At 45.2% G+C, this 22,771-nt stretch overlaps 1 protein-coding gene across 1 annotated transcript in view; it reads left to right on the forward strand.

Annotated features, from left to right (window-relative positions):
- THADA (THADA armadillo repeat containing) overlaps positions 1-22,771 on the forward strand; it is a 1,377,633-nt gene that overhangs the window by 1,089,587 nt on the left and 265,275 nt on the right. The window contains exon 32 of the mRNA XM_078649688.1: positions 20,107-20,192. Within this exon, the coding sequence (XP_078505814.1) occupies positions 20,107-20,192 (86 nt within the window). The remainder of the gene's footprint in view (positions 1-20,106; positions 20,193-22,771) is intronic.

Here is a 22,771-nt window from a genome sequence, read left to right on the forward strand (position 1 = left end):
TGGAGATCAAAGCGCCTTCTCGTTGGAGAAATAAGTGAAAATAGTTCTGAGCGGAGCAGCGTGCCAAGAAGTTTAAAGACCGACTGTAGCCTTCTATAAATATAAAAAAGCTGTGAGCTGGGCTCGGTGTAGGTAATTTGTTATGCAGAAGCCTAGGAAATATGCGTCTTGTTTCCGTCGTGTTCTTTGGCGGGCGGGGATATTGTTGTTGGAGGGCTCGCGCGCTCCTATCGCTGCCTGCCTCTCGCGGCGGGGCGCCGCCTCCCCAGGTGCCCGGCATTCCTTGTCGAATGAAAAATAAACTTCTGTTCTCACATCCCTGTTTCACGACGACGTAAGAAATCGAACCCGCTATTTGGATGTCACGCCAGAAGCGAACTGCCCATGGTTTGCAAGAAATGGGACCAAAAGAATTGTTGCATCAGCGCTATCTAGCGAGGCCAACTCGTCCCTCATGCATCCCTCCATTGACTCACCCCAAGCCTCATTTTACTACTATATACATTATATATATATATATATATATATATATATATATATATATATATATATATTTATATTGTGCGAGCTCGACCCAAAGGTATTGGAGCGCTTTACATGAGCACCAGTTATGTTACACAAGGATGCATTCATTTTTGGGTAGGCACGGGGAGAATAAGCGATTTGCCCAAAATCATAGGAAGCTGAGCCAACGCTGAGGCCAGCTCTAAAGTCGGCAGCTCTGGCCATAAGGCCAGAACCTCTCTCCAATATGATCTCCCCAATCCCTTTCTAGACTCTTTTCTCCTCTATCCCTCCTGTGACTCATCGCAAACCTAATTTTACCTCTATAATCTCCCAAATAACACTTTCTACACTCTTCCCTCTTCTATCCTTCCAATCTATCTATTTAAATCAAACAAATAGACTTACATGTCCACTGCTCAAATAAATATCTTGTATTCAGGGCCACTGATATGCAATTTTTCAGCCGCAGAGATTTTCACATAACTATGGATTGGTTGCATTTTCCATGCAATCCATCATCTGCATGATCTGCGCTGCTTTGACCATTTCAGAACTTCATGCTCCTCTTTTAAAATCTTGCTCTGCTGTTGCTACCCAGTTAGACCTGTTTACAATCCCTCACAGGGTTCAGGCATGCAACGGCAGATTGGATTCTGATGTGGGTTGGACATATACATTGCACAGAGGGGCTGCCAAGAATAGAATAGAATAGATTATATATTCCTTTCCCTTGATCTCTGGCCCTGGCTGGTGGATTTTGGTGTAGTAGATAGAGCTGATAGCGATCGCAATCCATTACATCTAACTCTCAAAGAAGGACTGCTAGTTTCCTCTGCAGAGACAAGTTTCCTGGGGGATGTTACTGTTGTTTATTCCAAAAGGGTCGTTAAGTAGTCCCAAATTATTCCGTGTCCCAGGTTTCTTGCCTCAATCTATGAGCATTTTGATTCAGCCCTCTTGCCCTATATAGATTGTGACACGCTTCCTATACCTATCCTTAAAATCCACAATCATCTCTCCAGTGCTATAGGGGGACATTTAGAGGTTGGGGTAGGTTTTGGTTGCACAAAACTAATCGCCACTAAGGCAGCCCCATGGTTCACAGAGGATTGCAGGCGGGGGAAAACCCCTTTAACATCAGCTAGTAGAACCCTAAACCCTCAACAAATCCGTGAAGCTAGATGCCTTTATAAAGAGGTACAAGAGGCAAGCAAAAAGGCATGGGATGAACAAAATTGGTAAGATATTCTGGAGGCTTCGAAGAACGATGTTCCTTTTTCTGGCACTCAATTGCCCATGGTAGTTTAAAAATTCATACAACAACAGTCCACCATATACAACATTAGACTTGGGTACAACATTTTGCAAACCTCTATTTCACACCACATCAAGGAGAGCCCACTTATGGCATTAACCCTGGCCCAAAGGGCAACAGTGATACACCGTTCTTGGGCTGCGATATCTTTTCCTTAAAAGATACCAAGGCAGCAATTCTGTTCAGGCAGCCTGGGTAAACCCCCGTACTTGATTGTATCCCGGGTGATCTGTATCATTCTGACGTTGAGATTTGGGCACCATGTATCAACATATTGTCAAATGCTATTATGGTCCCTTGCCTGATTCCTGAAAGGGAGTCATGATTATTCCAATCTATAAAAATGTCCTAGTAATTACAGGCCAAATGGTGTTATTGATAGATTACAGAAGGTGTTTTGCCGCTAGGTACTTGACAAACTCCTGGCGTGGATTGCTGATATTGATGTCCTTTCCCCATTCCAGGCCAGGTTTAGAACCAAGATGGGAACTGTGGACCAAGCCCATAGATTTTCCTTGGTCCTATGGAAGTACATTGGGATCCTGAAGGATCATTTATTCATAGCCTTTATTGACCTGAGAACTGGTGTTGATCTGCTCCCTAGAACTAAACTATGGGACTCTCTCAGGTCAATGGAGGCTCCGTTATATCTTTTAGAGATCATGACGAGGTTGCACGAGGATTACCTTGTACAATTTCGGTGTAGGCTAGACGGGGAGCTCACTGAGAGAATAAAAGTCACATGCTGGGTGTGGCAGTGATGCGGTCTTACTCCTACCCTTTTCTCTACTACCCATTTGTCTTTTTTCTGGGGTGCACCCACAATGCCTCTTAACACGGGGGCACCTCCATAGGTAGCTTATTGTTTGCAGATGACACGCTGCTTATTTCAAGGACCACAGCTGGAATCCATAATTTCTTAAATAAATTCCAGGATTTCTGTAACCAAAGAGGACTTGAGATTAATGTAACAAAAACAAAGTTCATGACTGTCAGGCCTCATAGATCATTTAGGGGGAATCTGACAATGGGGGGCTCAGTACTTGAAGAGGTGAAATCTTTTGACTATCTGGGAGTAAGAATTAGCAGCTCCCTCTCATGGCATGCACAAAGCAGCCAGTTTTGGGAGAATGCATAGGGTCTCCAATCAGAGGGCAGTCTCCCCTGAAATAGAGGTCTATAGGGTTGCAGTTCAGTCAGCTGCTCTTTATCTGGTGGAGGTCAGGGGAATGGCATCTGATTTGTTAACAAGAAACCAGTTTAAAAGATCTCTACTCTCTCTACTGAGGGCCACACCACTAGTTCCTGCATATTTTGATTTACCTCTTAACAGGGTCAGTGACCTAGCATCCCTGAGACCCCTGTTATATTGGGTTAGAATCTGGTCAACCCCAGAATTGTGTTCGTATGGGGATGGCGTGAGTGGACTTATTTAGTTGGGCAGATATGTGTCCACTCTGTGGATAGCACATTTTAAAAACTGGCTTTTTAAATTGGGGCTGGGGGAGTTGTGGACTAATCCTTTAGCTATCGACTCTGCTTTGAAGGCTCTTTTAAAGAAAGCGTACTGGGGGTATATAAACCTTTACCATCATCAGAATGCCGATTGTGGTAACCTTACCGGCAAATTCGTGTCCATAAAACGCACCCCACTTTTGGAATCTTACTTTGAGGAGCTCACTCCGAAGTGGGCCAAAACCCTTTAAATTACATTTAGGCTTGGCCCTCTAGCACTTAACAGCTATACCTGTAAATGGAGCAAGGAGAGTACTGACATTAACATTTAAAAAATTGCCCCTTTTCCCTGATTGTATAGAAAATTAGAACATGTTGTATTTTGTTGTCCATTGTACTCTCGCCATAGAGCACAATGGTTAAAAATAAGGCAATATGTAGAGGGTTGATTACCGTTTCCATGTGCATGTTTTTCTCCTTTTTATGATAGTCCCTATTTAGAGATGAAATAGCACTTGACGATATTTAGACATGTGTAACAATGGGTGGTTGTGTATATCTCAGCAGGGCTCCCCACATTATTTTGATATTTTTGTAACCAGAATGTTTCTGGCTTACACACGTCTACTTGCCCTGAGGCAGGGCTATGTGAAACTTTTTTATTCATGTATTGTGTGATTTTATTTTAATATAATTTATAATTGTATTTATGTATTTATCTGTGCTACTGCTTGATGGTCTGTGACCGAAATAAAGCATTATACCACAGCTACTAGTCGTTTATTGTAAACTTAAAACACTCCACCATGCACCTCGTTTTCACTTCACTTTTCACCAGGTGGTGTGACTGCTCTCCAGACACACCAAACAATATTGCAGGTCCTATCATTTTGAAGACTTGCGTTACTTCGAACTTTGGCCTCCATCACAAGTACTTTGGAAAAAAACGGTGGTATTTGCCACTCATGGTAAAAACTGATACCCCTAAATAGAATATTTATCGAGTGCAGTAAATGCTTCATTTTTTGAGAATGTGACATTAAATGTGGAATCGTTTTTTCTATTATTATTCAACAGGTTTCCACGTTTCGGCGTTTTCTGACCGTTTTCCCTCCAATATATTTTCCTAGTTTTTTTCCTGGCAACTTCCGTCTGTGTACTTTTGCTGGGACGCAGTCTTTACTGCTGAACTTGAAATTCTGATCCATGTGCACTCACCTGCTTGCCCATATATTGGAATTTACTTCACTAGTTTTAATCGAGGCTTCAATCCAGCGCCCGAGAAAACTTGGGAGGGTAAGTAGCATGTATATATATTAGCAGAGGGGTAATGAAAATAGGGCACATTTTATTTATTTACACTGATTAGGATGCAAATAGAGCTCAGATACATTTATGTGTTTATGTAAGAGACCATGTTAGTGCTGCCTGTTTAGTCCATGGGAGTGTGCAAGTAGTACAGTATGGAAGTGACGGGAGGGATTAGTGAATCCTGTCCTTGAGCTTGTGCATGAAAATGTGAGTATAGATTATTTGTTAGCCTGCTGAAGTGGAGAGAATGCAGCATCATGGCGCCACCAACGCTTCTTCACCAGACGGCATACTTCTACGGGTGAGGCAAGCGACCCAATAGAAAATTGGGAACATTCTTTCCTCCTGCTCTCCATTCTGTGTTGTACAGCCCTCTTCCCCTGTGCCCGGCAGAGAAAGATCTCGGGTGTAACACTGGACACCCAAGACTGTCAGAGATCCCTCATTCCTGTCCTTCACGAGAGCGACCAACAGGGTGGGCGGAATTCGCCTTTACGTTCGGTTCTTTCTCCTGTCATGAGATGGGGATCCCCTCAAAAGTAATGACTGGGACAAGGAGGAGGAACGTAAGAATAATGTTCTGTTGCGTGAGAGGAGTGGTCCAGTGATATGAGGCATTTGATGGAGATTTCTGGAAGGTTTCCATCTCGGGGGATGGCTCTGTCCTGGGGCCTTTATAGTTGGGCTTTTGATCAGAGGGCCCCCTGTCTTCGATCGCTGCGGGGGCTCCACGCATCTTGCATCCAGACAAGGCTGATGTGTGGCTGTTGCAAGTCAGGATATATGACATGCAAGGGTTTCATGTAAGCTCCTGTAGACCGTTTGGGCTCCCCAAAGTTTTAAGGATAGGGGTGGTAAGACTGGAAGCCAGGGCTACCACCGACAGCTCCAAGAAGGTCCCAGCATGAAGACACAATACAGTTTTTTGCTTTCTATGCAGTAAACCTGTGAAGTAATAGATGATACACCTATTACTAACCCATTCTGTTGATCATGCGCCTAATGAGTTGTAGTAAGGCCATAACATTGTAGCTTTAGCTAGTTTGTAGGCACACTCACCAGATGCACGCGTAAGAATGAATTCTGTTTTGGAAACCAATCCCAATGAAGTTGGTACTGTCCAATAATGACTTAAATGTTTGTTTGATTTCTGATGTCACAGCTTTCATTTTTCAAAGAGTGCCATAATGCAAAACATTATGCATTACTAAATACTCATGAAACTTGTGTGTAATAGTCAGTGTTGTTTGTAATCTTACATGTTATTTACGGTTTGTTGAGGTTTATGAAAGTATGCAGTGACTGTACTCACGCCACACTTAAGTTACTGTGTATATGATTTTAGACCACTGGAGGGAGGATTGAAAGTTCTGTGGGGAGAAGGGTGCATGGAAAGTACAGCAGCAGTTTGACCTCAGAGAGACAGTGTTAAAAAGCTACCACAGCTCAAAGAGCACTTCTCAAGATGGCTGTCCATAAGATATAACTGGTATTCAGTAGTGTGAAGATAAAGGCTTATAGGTTACTACAGTGACTGCAGTATACAGTGAAGCATATCCAGCAAAAACGTATGTTATCCAGGGTGAGACCTGGCTGTTTTCAGTGGTAAATATGTGCTGGCACCTCCAGGGGTTCAGGATATCAGATCATTCTCAGCAAAGTATCTAGTTCGACAGAACCTACTCCCCCAAAATGGTTGCTATGTCCTCTCTACTGCCTGGTGTAGTGCCTCTCTGGTTTGGAAGAAGCCATGTCACTGAAATGAGAACACGTGGCTCTGCATTGTAGTGGCGACAAGATATTGCTAACCCCCATAATCAAGGGCAATGTTCACGCTTTGCTCGGTTGCCGTCAGCCGTGCCATACAGGGTGTAAAACTGTGAGTTCATCAGCCCAGATATCACCTCTACTGCCACCTTGCAGGTGGGTCAGATTGACAAGCAAACTAGTCATTGTCATTACCACTGAAATAAGGAACCACACTATAGCCTCACAAGAAAGCTTCTTCCAGCCAGCCAGGTTGATTTCAGCACCCTCAGACCCCTACCTTTAAGCACAACTGGGTTTTTTATCTAACTAAATATCATCTATGGACCTTTGCAAATATCCAAATCTATCACTATAGCCATCGGTTAGGTGCAGTTTACACCCTAAATGTGATTGGTAGGGCCCACGTGGGTCCCATGCACTCTGTACCATACGACTCAAGCTACACCCTACTGAAGAGCCCCAAGAAAGGCAAAACATGTCTAGGGTTGCTTGTGGTCCTTTCTGGGGGAGCCTCATATGGGAGTTCACGGCCATTCCCCTGAGTAGTAGGATCAGTACTGATTTGCTTAAGGCGGGCCTTTCTCTAGAGCGGCATGGTTGGTGAAAAACTAAGGACTAGATGCCGCTCCGAGCGATTGCCAATGGCTACAATTAATTTTATCAGTCCATCCATCACCTTGTTGCTGCACTATAAAAACTCTTCAGAAAAGGGGGTGGTGATGAACAGAGTGTCTGAATTAAGCAGACCACTCTTACCCAGTCCAAAGATCAGGGCTTGATCCATCACCGTTATTTAGCTCACTGCCCCATCCCAGCTCAGAACCTGGCTATATGCAAATTAGTCTGTCCCTGGCCCAGTGCATCACGGGAACAGGGCAGACCAAACTACCAAGCCAATTCTTCACCAGAAAGGATACAAGCTACCGGGGACCGGTTTCTGGCATTTCAGCCTCGTCGGCCCGGCTTGCTTGAATCCTGATGGAGCAGTGAGCAAGGGACTCATGTCTGAGTATACCCTGCCACACCTATAGTGGCCAAAAACGATTCAGAAAAGGGGGTGGTGATGAACAGAGTGTCTGAATTAAGCAGACCACTCTTACCCAGTCCAAAGATCAGGGCTTGATCCATCACCGTTATTTAGCTCACTGCCCCATCCCAGCACAGAACCTGGCTATATGCAAATTAGTCTCAGCACATCTCTTGACGGTTTCTTTTACCCACTTTTACCACCATCAATTTGAACCCACCCCTTTGATCTAACCCCCTGATTTCTTAGCATTTTGACACTTTCTAGACCTAACATCGCTTGTGGGTATCTTATGTCAGTGTTTGCCTTTGCGTCCAGATTTCATAGACCCTTCCCAACACTGCATGCATGCTCAAACAACCTTTTCTTCCAGTGCTCTAGTCTACAGTCTATTTGTTGTGTTTGTCCAATACTCCATTCTCTTTTTTAATCGAGACTTAATTATTGTTTTTAAATAAGTGTACAAGGAATTACTTTAGAAAAGAACATAACTTTCATCTTTAAGGGGCCATTCAGTGAATGATGTCCTGTTGACTCTAAACCCAAGCAGATGTCACCATTAAGCTAATTGTTGGTGATGGTTAGCGATGCAGGACTGAGTAAAGAGAAGTGTTTAATTGTGTTCACTGGTTGGCCCTTTATTGTGTTGATATTGCCAGAAAATGGAATGGAGATGCACACTGCAGGACCTTAGCATGTTCACTGTAAGGTGGATCCTTGTGCCTTTGGTTTGATGCTCTCTTTTAGTTTGCTTCCTAAGTCACCGCCCCAGTTATCTTTCGCTACAGCTTTACAGATAGGCAACAACGGGCTATGGTGCATCAGGGGCGTAGCTTGGTCAGTAATATTTATGGGATGTGGAACAGAGATTTCCCACCTGGGGCGTAGCTTCAGGGATGTGTATGGGTGGAACACCTCCCACCCCCCTAAATAACTGCTCTGTCGGTTATGAGGCAGCATAGTTGGTTCTGCTACCTGTAATCTGGTGTTTATTAAGATCACTGGGCCCAGGAGAAGGGGGGGTATGTGGGAGCACAGGCAGGGAGGGCCTGACCTCAAATCACACAACTGAATGAAATTGGCACACTCGTTCTAGAGTAGTGGGCCTCTCTGCCTGTCACTCACTCCACTGTGCTGCTGGGGTGACCCCTCAGTGACCTTACCGTAACTCTTTCCTTCGCACCTTTGTCAGGCTGAATTGGGGCCCAGGCTTGAAGCAGCATCATAACCTGTATCTGCATGCCACTGATTTTATCTACAATTCGAATTCTACTCAAGTGTGTTATGGGAGTGATGTGCTCACCCATGAGAAGGCACGTGGACCAGGCAGTTGGGGAAGAATGGTGATCTTCAGGTGTGTATTTTTAAAAAATGTGTTTACCACAGGCCGCATGTGCAGCTGCCATGTACATGCACTTGGCTTGTTCAGAAACTCTTTTGTATGGAGGGCGTGGCTTGGATGGCAGCGCAGGCAGTTGCCTAAGTTCGGAGCTCCGTCACCCCGGACACTAAACCAGCGATTTAAGCGGCGAAACCGGATCAGACTCCCGCACAAAAGGCAGGAGGTGTGCGTGAACACTCAGCACAGAAGAAGAGGTGGAGAGCAGGTCTGAAGCACTGCGCCGAAGGAGGGGAAAGCCGGAATCCTGTTCCCTACAAGGCTAGAATCGAGGGCGGCGGTCCAAGATGGCGGAGCCATAAACGAAACAACAACGCCGCAGAAGCAGCGAACCCGACACTAAGCCTGTCAAGGCAGCGCGGTCAAGGGAGAGCCGAGCGGAAGGTGGAGGGCACGGCCGACGGTGTCTGATCGAGGCAAGACCAGAAACAGAGGCCAAATAGCGGTGGAAGCCGTGAGAGAGACGGCCATCTTGAGTGCCCCACAACAACAACAACAACAGCCCCGTGAGCGCCGATCAAGAAGGACTGTGAACTGGAGTACCGGAGAACAGTAGAACCCAGCAAGTAAGCCGCTGTAAGGGGTAACAGGCGACTAAGCGAGGAGGCAGCAAAGGGGAAGCGCGAGCGGTCTCTAAGGCGAGCCGGCGGCCATCTTGGAAGGGGCATAAGACGGAGACAGTCCCGGAGAGCAGCGCGCCTATGCGGAAAGCGAGCATAGCCGAATAGAAGGCTAACGGAGAGAATAAAGAGACAGACGCACAGGCGGAGCAGAACTAGTGCACAACAGCTACCCACCACACTTAGACAACGGGGGTAGGGTAAACGGCGGCCATCTTAAGAGGGGCAGGAGAAGACCAGCTACGAGGCAGAGAAGAACGCACGCAGAGTGCGAAGCGGGACAGAGAGAGAGGCCAAGGGAACAGAAGCGAGCATTGTACCAAGTAGCCAACAAGCATCAAAAGGACGATACTCAAACGGCAACCGTTTTATGAGGAGCCAAGAGGGTTCCACCTCGAGTACAATATAGCGGTGCAGAGCACGAAGGGGCAGAAGCCTGGAGCCTGAAGCTACCCCGAGAAGTGCCTGGTTGGGGGCAGCGGCGAACCCCTACAAGGCAGCCAAGAAGGTGTGCACGGCGGGCGCTGATCGCAGACCCTGAGCCTACAGCTATCGAGGCACAAACAGATCACAGCGTCAACGTGGAGGGTGGAGGCTCCACACAAGAAAGGAAGGCGTAGAAAGAGAAGGAAATACAACAGCCTGCTACCAGCTCATAACAGCACCCACGGCCACCCAGCGCAAACGCGGCAACTCAGGACGGCCACCAAGACATACTGAAGCGAGCGGAAGCGAAGGAGGAGGAAGCAACTACGCGGAAGCAGCCCTGGCGGAAGGGCGAACTAGAACGAGGACAATAAAGTGGCCCAGCAGATTCTCCTTCGGAAACACAGCAAAGCCAGAGGAAGCCAGGCCGCACGGCAAACCCAGCCCCAAACAGAAAACGCAACAAACAGACCAGCACAAAAAGGGGTGGACGCACGCACATCAAAAGATAAAAGGTCTGGGCGGAATGACTGCCAACGAAATCAAAAAGATCAAAACAAATCAAGAGTCACCAATCAAGCTGAAGACACTACAGAGCACGGAGACAGCGATGGATCTGCTCCTAAAGAAAATAACAGAAGCCAACGACTTAGCAAAGGCCACAAAAATCTCCATGGACAATGTACAACTAGAGCTTACAGCAATACGTGCTGACCAGAGCAAGATAGCTGGTAGAGTAGGCGAGACAGAGAGAAGAATTAGCGACATGGAGGACAAGTCGGTGACCATGGAAAAGGATGTTCGGTACATCTCAAAGGTATCCAGTGACCTACAAAGAACGCTAGCAGAACAAGAAGACAAAAACAGGAAAGGGAACATCAGACTCCTGGGCATACCGGAAGGAGAAGAGGAAGAAGCAGGCTCGTGCGCGGCACTACTTGAAGTATTAATACCAAAGCTGACCGGGCTTAACTTCGAAAGAACATTCGAAATAGACAAAGCTTACAGAGTGCCTGCCATAAAACAACCAAACATGAAGGGCCCGAGAACAATAATCTGCAAACCGCTGAGAGCCAACCACACCGAAACCATTTTTGCCCTCGCACGTAAAGGCCAACCCCTCAACTGGAAGGGGAAAAAGATTGTCATCACACAGGATTTCTCCAAGAGCACAGTAGAGACAAGGAAGGCATTCCTAGCCCTGAGGGAAGCCATGAAAAGAGCCAGGATAACCTGCAGCTTCGTAGGACCAGCAAGAATGAGGATAACAGACAGCAAAGGTACACGAACTTTTGATGACCCGACAGAGCTACGCGAATACCTACGGAGGCCAGATCAAGAGGAAATGGATCTGAGAAGCCCGGGGACGGCAAAAAGGAGAGCGTCCTCAGACGGTTCGGAGGCAGGCGACAATGGCACAGCAGGGCACGGCTAGAGTCACCGTCAAGCAACAGGGCTGATAAGACACTGACCAAATCAACATGGCTACCTCAAGCAAATAAACACACCTACCTCAAGATAAAGGACTACAGTACTAGCTAAGACAAAGGAGAGCAAGTCCAGAACTGGGCATGAGATCTAACTTGGAACAATAACACACCCAGAACTTTTTGAACTTTGGGCCAGACTGAGAACACGAAGGCCAAGATATCCTTTACCAGAGCTTGATAATGAAGGTTGCGGGGAGGGATCCAACGTCCGGGGAGGCGGAGGGCGGAGAACCGCTGCTGTCGCACGTTTACAGTACTTTGACAGGGGGGTGGGGGGTGGGGGGGCGGGGGGTGAGGGGACGGAGGGGGGCGGAACAGGCAGCGTGGACAATCCTTGATTGGTGGGGCTATGTACTCTTTTCTTTTTTCCTACTTTCCCGTCACCTATTGACACACACTTCCCTATCCCAACCCAGACCCCAGGGGGGGCACGAAGACAGGAGGTGGAAGTTGAGACCATACCAGAAGCAGAGATCGCACACAGGGCATAACCACGGGAGCGGCGAGTCCATAGGGTCACCATGAATACCCATAACACCCAGGGCCTAGCTCAGATCACATCTGACATCAAGATTGTGTCTCTGAACGTCAAAGGCCTCAACCACCCCATCAAGAGACGGAAAACACTAGATTACCTGAACAGACTCAAAGCAGACGTGTACGTGCTCCAAGAAACCAGGGTAACGACAGAAGACGCTAACAAACTTAAGGCAAACTGGATAAGCGAAATAGCTTGCTCACCAGCTATCAACAAGAAAGGAGGGGTGATAACCATCATAAGCAAGAAGGGGAAATTCAAGGCTATGGGCAGTACAGCAGACACGGAGGGCAGGAGACTAGTCACAAGCATCAAGAGAGGGGAGGAAGTAATACACATAGCAAACATCTATGGGCCAAACGCCTCAAAGAAGAAGTTTTGGGAGGAAGTAGAGAACGAGCTAAGCAGGCTACCACTGGGAGAACTGGTGATAATGGCAGGTGACATGAATGAGGCTATGGACAATGCGACAGATAGACATCCACATAGAACTAGCCACGCCACACAAGAACAGAGCATACTCAAAAACCTCTGCACCAAGCTTGGGCTAGCGGACCCATGGAGACTACAGCACCCCAGCTCCAGGGAGTACACATTCTACTCAACACCACACAATTCATACAGCAGAATAGACTACATCCTCATGTCAAGCTCACACACACACTTGATAGACAGCACTGAAATAGGCTCGATAACAGTCTCAGACCATGCCCACATCTCTCTCTCCATTAGCGGGAAACACAACGAGCTACCATGCAGGGGCTGGCGTCTCAATAGCGACATACTTGAAGACCCCACCAACATCGGTGAGATTGAGGAAGCGATTAGAGAATATCTCCTATTCAATGACACAAAAGACACAGAGGAGGGGACGCTGTGGGACGCACTCAAAGCCACAATAAGGGGGAAGCTCATAAGCATCAAGGCAAGAATGAACAAGAAAAGAAGCAAACACATAAAGGAACTGGAAGAGCAGATAAAGGAGCTGGAAAACAACCACATCGCAAACATACTAGACAGGAACACACTCACTGCGCTAACGAAGAAGAAGTATGAACTCAACAATCTGTTAAGCGAAAGAGCATCAACATGGATAAACAAATACAAATCCATAAACTTATGCTCGGCCAACAAAGCAGGGAAGGCGCTAGCAGGCTACCTAAAAGCCAAACAGAGGCAACACTCAGTCGCAGCGATCACAGACACAGACAAAATAACACACACAGGGAACAAACAAATCCTCGAAACATTCAGGAGGTTTTACAAGGACCTCTACACAGCTGACACAGCACTAAAGGCAGACGGAGGGGTGAACCTTCTCCAGAAGCTTGACCTACCCAAACTAAGCCACGAACAAAGTGAGGCGCTAGACCAGAGCATAACAAAAGAAGAGGTGGAGAGGGCCATAGATACACTTAAACCCAACAAAGCCCCCGGCCCGGACGGATTTACAGTGGCCTTCTACAAAAAGTTCCAAAAGCAGCTTAGTGATATACTAGTGAGAGTATTCCGAGGGTGCGCCGAGAAAGGAAGGATGACAGACTCAATGGCAGAGGCAAACATCATTGTCATCCCCAAAGAAGGGAAGGACCCACAATTCCCGCAAAACTACAGGCCGATATCCCTAATTAACGTTGACTGTAAAATATATGCGAAAGTCATGGCAGCCAGAATAAACGCATACCTACCCACCCTCATAGACAAAACACAAGTGGGATACCTGAGGAATAGGCTCTCGCAGGACAACACTAGACTGCTCTGCCACCTAATAAACCGCACGGCAAATAGTACAGAGAAGGCAGTGATGATTGCACTAGACGCAGAAAAAGCCTTCGACAGAGTCTCATGGCCATTCCTAAATGAATGCATGCGCAAATTCGGGTTTGGAGACAAATACAGGGGAATGATAATGTCCTTATACAAAAACCCCCGAGCCCGCGTGGTAGTGAACGCAGCTGCATCGGAATCATTCACCCTAAGCAGAGGGACAAGGCAAGGCTGCCCCCTGTCGCCAGGACTATTCCTTCTGGCAATCGAACCCCTTCTCCACATGATCAGGACGAACACGAAGATCACAGGTGTGGAAGTGGAGGGTCAGGCCTTCAAACTCGCAGCCTATGCGGACGACATACTCATCACCACAAACAACCCACGGGAATCAATCGGGGCACTGGTACAAACAATAGAGGAATATGCAAGCGTCTCAGGGTATAAACTCAACAAGGACAAGTCAGAATGCAAACCCATGAATTGCCACACCACCAGAGCAGTACTAGGCAATTCAGGCCTGGCGTGGCAAACTAAGCCCCTAAAATATCTGGGGCTCCTCTTTGGGAAAGACCTCAGATCGACACTAGAGCATAATGAGGAAGCAATGCTGAAAAAGATCAAATTGAAACTAGACACTTGGGGACCCAAATTCGTAAGCTGGTGGGGGAGAGTAGAGACGGTTAAGATGATGATCACCCCAATGCTCAACTACCCCCTGTCCATGCTACCGCTATTACTAACGACAGACTTCCACAAACAAATTGACAAAGCCATTAACCTGTTCCTATGGGGGGGAAAAAAACCTAGAATAAGTCTAGCAAAACTCAGGCTGAAAAAAGAACAAGGGGGGTTGAACCTCACAAACTACAAGGTCTTCCAGTCAGCATGTCTGGCCAAACAAGGGCTACACTGGTTAGCGCCAACACCAGATTATGTGCCAGTATGGCTCGAGCTAGAGAGGAGCATTCTAGGTGGAGCTGACCCAATAATGGCCCTCACGGCAAACAAACATCCAGAAGCCAAAAACTCAATAATACGGAACACGAAAATAGCCCTACTAAGATTAGATAAAGAACTAGAAGTAAGCATCAGGAACTCCAAATGGGAGTCATTATGGTACAACTCCAAGATCACATACAAAGGGAAAACGCTAGGCAGCAAAGAATGGCTAAGCAGAGGCATAACCACACCGGCGCAACTAGAGACAGGGAACAACCCACTCACCTACAAGATGATCCAACACACAACGGGCCTGCCAGACAAGGAATTCTACGAGTTCCTAAGAATCAAAGCAGCCATCACCAAGGCAAACCTTTCCAAACACAAACCAACCATCATACAGTACGCACAGAACCTCAACGCAACAGGCCACCAAACAGCGCAGATCTACAAAATAATCACACCACGCACCACCACCCTTAATGACAAAACGATAGCGTTCTGGGAGGGAACCATCCGCAGACCACTGAGTGAAGAAGAGAAGGCCAAATTATGGACATCGGCGTCCAAAAACAAGATCACACCACAGCTAGCACAAACAAAATTCTGGGTACTACACAGACTACACTGGACACTGGCGAAACTAGAGAGAGTAGGGGCCACCGACAACAGCGAGTGCTGGAACTGCCACACAGCAAGGGGAGACCTGGCCCACATGCTATACGAATGTCCCAAAATCAAAGCGTTCTGGGGAAAAGTATACGACCTAATAGACTCGATCACTGGCTGCCAGATGCAAAGAGGGCTTGCAGGGATAGTCACCGGCTTCCTAGAGCCACAACTCGAATCCAAAGAAATGCGAGATTTGGTTGACATGCTCCTAACGGCAGCGGTCAAAAATATTCTGCAGTACTGGAAGTCCGCCAGCAAAGCCACCTTCAAGCGCTGGTTCAACTGGGTAACATTCCTCCGAGCAGCAGACAACATCACTGCCAAACACAAGGCAGCGAACCATACAGCCAAAGAGAACATGTGGGCAGCTCTAGACGAATACCTAAAACGATAGCGCCCCCCCCCCCCCTCTCCTCTCTCTTTTTCTCTCTCTTCTTTCTCTCTCTCGTGCTCTGGCCACCACCGGGCACTAATGTATACCATGTATATGCAAAACTTACCTTACTCATTTCAATAAAATTTTTTGAAATAAAAAAAAAGAAACTCTTTTGTATGGGTTTCATGTATGTATGTATTGTGCTGCCAACAAGTGCATTGAAGCGGCTGTCAGTTAGCATCACTGTAAGAAAGTCAGACAATAAATACGGAATTCTGACTTGATTCTAGGAGCGTGCATTTGAATTTCAAAACCTGAGCATGTCGTATTGGGAGACCAACAAGGGCATCGGACAGGGCGGCTTTTAGGGTGGTGGACACCTGGCTGTGAGTTCTGGGGTGCTGTGTTAGAAAATAACTTCGTTTAAAAGCGTCTGCTGCAGCAGAGTTCCTTGCGTTTTTCAGCAGGATTCAGGCAACAATAAAAATGTCAAGATAACTCTGGTGATTAAAAGTTATGTTACTGCTGGCGAGAGATCGGAGTTTTGTCTAGTGGTAGTTTTGACTGTAGCGCAAAGTGTTAATGTGTCTTCTTCAAAGAACGTGTACCATGCAGATCAAAGAACTGCATTTTTGTGAATAGGTCAGTGGATTTCTATTTTTTGTCACATAGATCCATCCTTTTGTTACTTGCTGTCCATACATACCAACCATAAGTAATATACTACAGTGACCTATAAACTGTCATCAAAGAGCTGCGTGCACACTGCATTGTATAGGTTAGAACTGTATTTTTTTCCTCCAGGCCTTTCATTATCCTAATGGTTTGGATAGAAATACAGTCTCCTTAGTATAGCCAACCCCAACAGTATGTTTTAAATCCTAGGTTTGTGTTTCTTAAGAACAATCACTCTTAAAATATACTCCCTAATAGTATGGATGGCGTGTGATTCCTACACCTTCTAAATTCTCATTGTCTTACGTAACATTTCCTACAGACTGATTTACACGTGTGATTCATTGTTTCTGCATAGCTTATGTGTGATGTAAAGTGCTTTGACAACCTACACTGGTATGAATAGCTCTATAAAACAAATGAAATGCATTTGCGAGAGGTGCTATGGAGAGATGAAGGGCAATGTTGGATGGTTGTAGTAAGGAAATCCGTGGAGAAGGACACTGCTAAACTGGGAACTGCAACCAGCCCTGGCAGATTTCTGCTCGACTGGCTCCGTGAGTAACTTTTGTTACAGGGGGCGATATTGCAGCCCTGCTGCAGAACAGGCCCCCACCCCTCCGGCCCACCAGGGAAACGCCTGGTGCCCGCTGCGGCCAGTCCAGCACTGGAGAAGGAGGTCTTTGGGGGGAAGGGTCACCGAAAAAGATTGTCGGACTAGGCAATACCAGCTCTGAAGCCAGCCCTAGCATCAGAATAAGATTTATAAACAAGAGACAATTTAAAAGAACATTTCTCACCCCTTTTAAAGTGTTCTACTAACATTTAAAATGTCTGTATTTTTGTGACGCAGTGACCTGGGTGTTGGATGAATCTTAAAACACTCAAATTCATTTTTCAGATGAAAGCTGTTTGTTTCCAATTATAAGTGTTCTATTGCGCCTTTTAAGCACATGCTAAAAAACATTAGTTATAGTATACTGCAGTTTGCAAATACATAGTAGACACTTTGAGCTCTGTGCTAACTTGTGTAGTGGCTTAAGCCTATATTATTGCTACCAAGAATACCCCTGCTTTTATAAATACCTTATAACTAATGCCCCTAAACTTGTCTCTTCTTCTCCTTCATGTTGCTAGTTGGGAAATTCAATCTCGCACCCCATAACGTTTTGACTGAGCCGCGCCCATTTCCGACCCATCACTGCAATTGAAATGGCAAAACAGATGAAAATAGTTTTAAATGTAAAAGGCTTCTCTGCACCACATAAGAGCCACCCAGTCCTTTGTTTATTTTTTCTTGTTTTGTGTGAGATGGAAGAGTTGGGGTGGGTGTATGCGAGAGCTGCAAAGTTTCATAGATACGTGTGTCTGTGCTATGAAGGCTGCTAATCAGAGTGGAAACCAGACCACAGACACTGCTAGCCCAATTGGAGGCCCTGGACCCAACTACACAAATCAGAATCCATTTATTAGGGGCGGTCACTCACACCCCAAACCCCCCCCCCCCCCAATCCCTAGAACCACGTCTCTGTGCAGCACCCAATAGAATACGTAGTCTTTAATAAGTATTTGATTCTGCAACTGATGCAGACAATTTGGGGGATAAAGATAAAATATGCAATTGGAGCTTTCCTCCCATTTAGATCTACATTTCAGACTTTAAACCTGATGGTCGTTGCAAGAGCAGAGTGGATGCTAGCTGCTGGCTTACAAGCCCTCGTTGGGATTGGCAGTGACTTAATTTACTGTATGAGTTGGCAGCCTTCCCTTGGTAGTAGTTAATGATTGCTCCGGCAAACAATCCCACTACGGTGGGGTGGTAATTTAACTTCTTTTCTTAGCAGGGTGTGCCATCTTAATTACACGATGTTAAATAAAAAATCATTGTTTAATAGAGTTCAGTGGTAGTTCATGTCACAAGTTTGCATCTGTCTCTGGCAGAACAGAGTAACAACCATTAAACTGATCAAATCCAGTCCTCTAGCTCCATACATCATGACGTTGCAGAGCTTTAAAAAAGCGAGCGGAACAGTTCTCAACTTTCATGTGGGTGTAGACTTATTAAAGCACATTCTGTCTTTTGTTATTGCCCCTGATTTACTACAGTATGTGTGTAACACATTTGGCATTCTTAGGGGGCATTGTTAACCCTTTAGTTGGATTCCAACAGTGGATTGATTGATAAGCATGCTTATTGAGTGGATCTTGTTGTGATGGGATCTGTAATAGAAGCTCTGTAAATCTATGAGGGTCAGTGAGTACAGTACAGTGAAAGTACATTACCTGGGGGTGGGGTGGGGACCACCAGAGGCTCCCTAGGGTAGACCAACCACAGTCGGGTCGAGTTTGACTTCGGCAGTGCTTTTTCAAAACTATTTGAACAGGAAATTAGGAAGTCACCAAGGTAATATGAGGAGCCTGAACACAAACTGCACAAACTATATGTTGATGGTTGAGATGCCACTACCTGTAGGTTGAGCCTGTTTCGCGATAGAAACAAAGAAATTGATTGTCAGACAATGGCTGCTTTGCCTATCCAGTCCATCTGGTCGTGTCTTCTGTTTACTGACCCTGCATGGACTTCAGATGTACACTCCCTTAACTAGTAGGGCCAGTTCCTCTATTACTGTTGGGCAATCATGCATTTAAATGGGATATATTAGAGAAAAGAGGGTGATTATTTAATGTGTGTTGGAGGAAGCCATAATAGGTTGCGAGGTGCTGAGGAACTTCGTGTCGCTCAGCTAAACTAGGAGTTAACCACCAATTTATTTTCCTCTATTGTAGTGCATCCGGAATTTTATTGTCTGTAGTAGATCTACCATTCCTTCTCTTCTACACAATAAAGCATTTTCATTCTTGAACCTCTCTTTAAATTTCCACATACCTTTATCGTTATGGAGGTGCTACTTCTAGAACGGATAAGCAATGCCTGATGAAGTCTTACTATTAATGCTTGCATGGTAATACAATATCCCCTGTTCTGCAGATCATAGTTGTGCCTATGCATGCTAATATTCATCTTCCTTGGCAAGTGGCTTTGTCTAGTTCCATGGCCATTCTGAAGTTATCTTGTAAGGTAATCAAACGATCTTTGCACCTTTTGATCTTTGTGACTCCCTTCTTGTGCTGCTTCTGAGAGTTTGCAATGTCTACATAGTTTTCTTTGCCTTTGAATGCACTGGATGTCAACTACTCCATCCTAGACCACCAGTAGCATAGCCAATCCTCAAAAGAACAGTGAGCCTGAACCCTCAAATCGTCCATCTTGGACGGATGTGCTATTTTGCTAGTTAGGTTTGAGTTGTGCACAACATTGGATGTCTGTAGCAAAGCTGTAAAGGGTGAACTCAGTGAGCAGGGCGTGACATGGTGTCTGATACAGCAGTCCTATGATTGTGTTGCTGTCTAGACAAATACTGACTTTAGGTAACAAACTTTTTTCCTCTTCTTAGAATTGTGGGAGCTTCACACCTTGATGATGGTGACATTAAGTCACACGTTCATGAACCAGAGGTCTTTCCATGAGTGTTGTCACTTCCACTAATACTGACCACTGGAACCTGCGAAGACACTTCTGCAACCCAATTCACATTAGAGTAGAGATAGGATGATAGTATGACTCGGCAAAGAAAGTTACATCATTTTCCATCATATAGGATTTATCACATCTGCTGCAGAATTAAAATTTGAAGCTCATATATTTGCTTACCTCTGTGGCGAATTGTGATATGGTAGCCTAAGTAAGATGTAATCACTGTGGCTTGTGTGTTTGCGAACGAGGTCTCATTGATTGACTAACCTTCTCTTTTTCAGGAATAATCCTTGTTTGGTGACAAGAGCTACTTATTTGGAGGTTGTGGTCCTCTTGAGCAATTTTCTGATTAAATCCAAAGATACAGGTACGCTTTATGATAATAAATGTAAAAGTAGACATGTACGTGTGATCTTTAGGACAATTATGTTGCTACCATATGTTAATTGTTGTAAAAAAACGCAAATGTCTATTGTAGAATTTGCCTTCACGCACTGTGTGTTATTTTTCCACTGGGTTATTGTGTTTTCTTTTCCATTCATCTAATAAATATCTTCAGTTGGGGTGTAAATGTAAATGTTTGTCTTCTTACCTTCCACAGTCTGATTATGCTTATGTATCACTGACCCCCTATGAGGGATTCAAATGTGCCTGCAGTATATATGGACTACACCAGTCTCCACATACTTTACAGTCATTATAACCCCTGACTTTGTGTAGGCCGTCGGGGCAGGAGCAGCTGCCCAAACCTTAGATCTTGGATTCCCTTTCCCCTAGCTAAGGCAGGATTAACAAGTCTGCCCACTGTGTTGGGAGTTTTATCTATGCACTCCAGAACCATTCTGCCCTGACCAACAAAAAGTGGAACAGACCCATCTTGCAAGTACCTACTGGATGGGCGTCATAGCTAGGAAAGACCATAGCTTCACAGAGGACCGAGGAGCTTCTAGACTTACTTGCTCCTGATTGGCTTGTAGAGTTGGGGACTTTATGGAAGTCCTCCAGAGCAGAATAGGATCACTGCAAGTGTTTTCGTGGACTCTCTGAAATGTCTGTGAATGACAAGAAGATCAGATATAGTGCTTATTGTATTGCTAAGCTTGTCTGTCGTTGGTACTGGCAGTTCCTACTGAGAAGTAAAGTTATATGAGGATGAGTCAACTAAGGGCTCTTTCTCTTTGCTTGCTGGTTTATCCGGAATTAAAATCTGAAGAGAGCTTCTGCTGCAATTGTGTTTGTAAGATCTGGCTTCTCCACCCCATGTGAAGGAATCCAGATATCTGAAGACTGCCCTAGAGAACATACTTCTTGATGTGGTTAATTTTCTGTGCACCCGTAGTTCTGCATTCCTAGAGTCCCACCTTATCCACTTGTGCCTGCCACGCTGTGTGCTGACTGCACTCACTGATGCTGCACCATCTCAACAGTGACCATCTGCAGCAACCTAATAGACAAGTACGACTGCTCTACTTTCCTCCTTCCACCAGCGAGCACAGGTAGTGTCCTACAAATTACATACCCATGGAATTGGCCACCCAGCTGGGTGATATTTCTTAGAGACAGTCAGACTCTGGCTCAGAAATTTTGCATGTTGCTCTACACTTTTCAAGGCTGTGATTCGAAGGTGCAAAGTGACCGTTCTGGAGAGTTAACAGCTCAAGTGAACCCTTTGACCATTTGGTCACTCACACAAACTGTTGTGTCTCAGATTCCTGCTGCAAAGTGATTTTGGTGAGTGTCTTAATGAGTCTAAAGGTTTATTCCCTTTCTTGGTTAATAACACAATGGTGACCCTGTTGAACCAGTGGCGGCCTCTGAATTCATTTGTCAAGTGGTCAAATAGGGCTTTCATATGCTTAATCATTAAGAATGCGTGCATATTGTAAAATAGCATGTGGTCCTTGAGGTTTACTATACAGGAGTGATGTTATAGCTAGTTGTACATATTTGCCATTTAGTAGTTTGATATTCTCTTTTCGAAATCTCCTGAAGATACAGTGTTCTCATGAACCAGTCAATGTTTGCCTATACTTGAAGTTTGGTTGTGTATAAAGATCCCAAAAAATAAATATGAAATTGCTTAAGAATAATTTGTTACTGGTTAGAATTTGACTACTATTTGGTTTTTGGAGCTTATGAGAGGTCTTACTTTCTTGATTTTTACATAGTTTGCCATTAATTACCAGATTTGATTGCTTCACATAAGAGTCTAGCCTTCTGTATTTCAACCATTTTCTTTCCTGACAATTCTTTAAGTTGGTTTTAAACTGATTTATTGCATTTATTAATGTGTGCTATCCCCTATACTTCAGTAGCTCCACGCCATCAGTCCTCCCTGTAGAGGTTATATAATAAATTCTGATAAACTCTTTGCTCCTCTAGTGGCTTTTTAAACCATCATTCTTTCTCGTTTCAATGGACTGGTTGATCTTGCCCTTTTTTCTCTTTTCATTCCCTTCCTTTCCTTCGGTTTTCTTTCCCTTCTCTCCTTTCCTTCGGTTTTCTTTCCCTTCTCTCTTTTTTGACTTCTGACTTTACTCATACTTTACGTTTCTAGGTGTCAGCATATGGGTATTTTACTGCACCCTAGCATTTTGAGCAGCCCAAAATGTACCTTTGGAGGCTCAGTTGCTTCAGCCTTGATCTTGCGATAAGAGTCCCCACCCTCTTCAGTATTAGGCCCCAAAACATTTACAGAGTATAAAGTAACTGGGACCACTCAATAACTGAGTTCCAAAAAAAAAGGAGTGTTAAAGGGTTTGATTGCAAAAATCTCAAAATAGACATTAGAGAGAAAAGCAAAATATATTTATGAAGTCTCAGATACAGAGTACAGTCAGATATCAGAATCATTCTAAGTCCCAATAAGCAACAAAAATCACAAGTAGAAAGGACAGCATCCCTGGTTGATCAGGAAAAGTAATAATTGGACCGAGGCATGTGCAG

The sequence above is a fragment of the Lissotriton helveticus genome, chromosome 6 (genome assembly GCF_964261635.1).
Source record: "Lissotriton helveticus chromosome 6, aLisHel1.1, whole genome shotgun sequence".
NCBI lineage: Eukaryota > Metazoa > Chordata > Amphibia > Caudata > Salamandridae > Lissotriton > Lissotriton helveticus.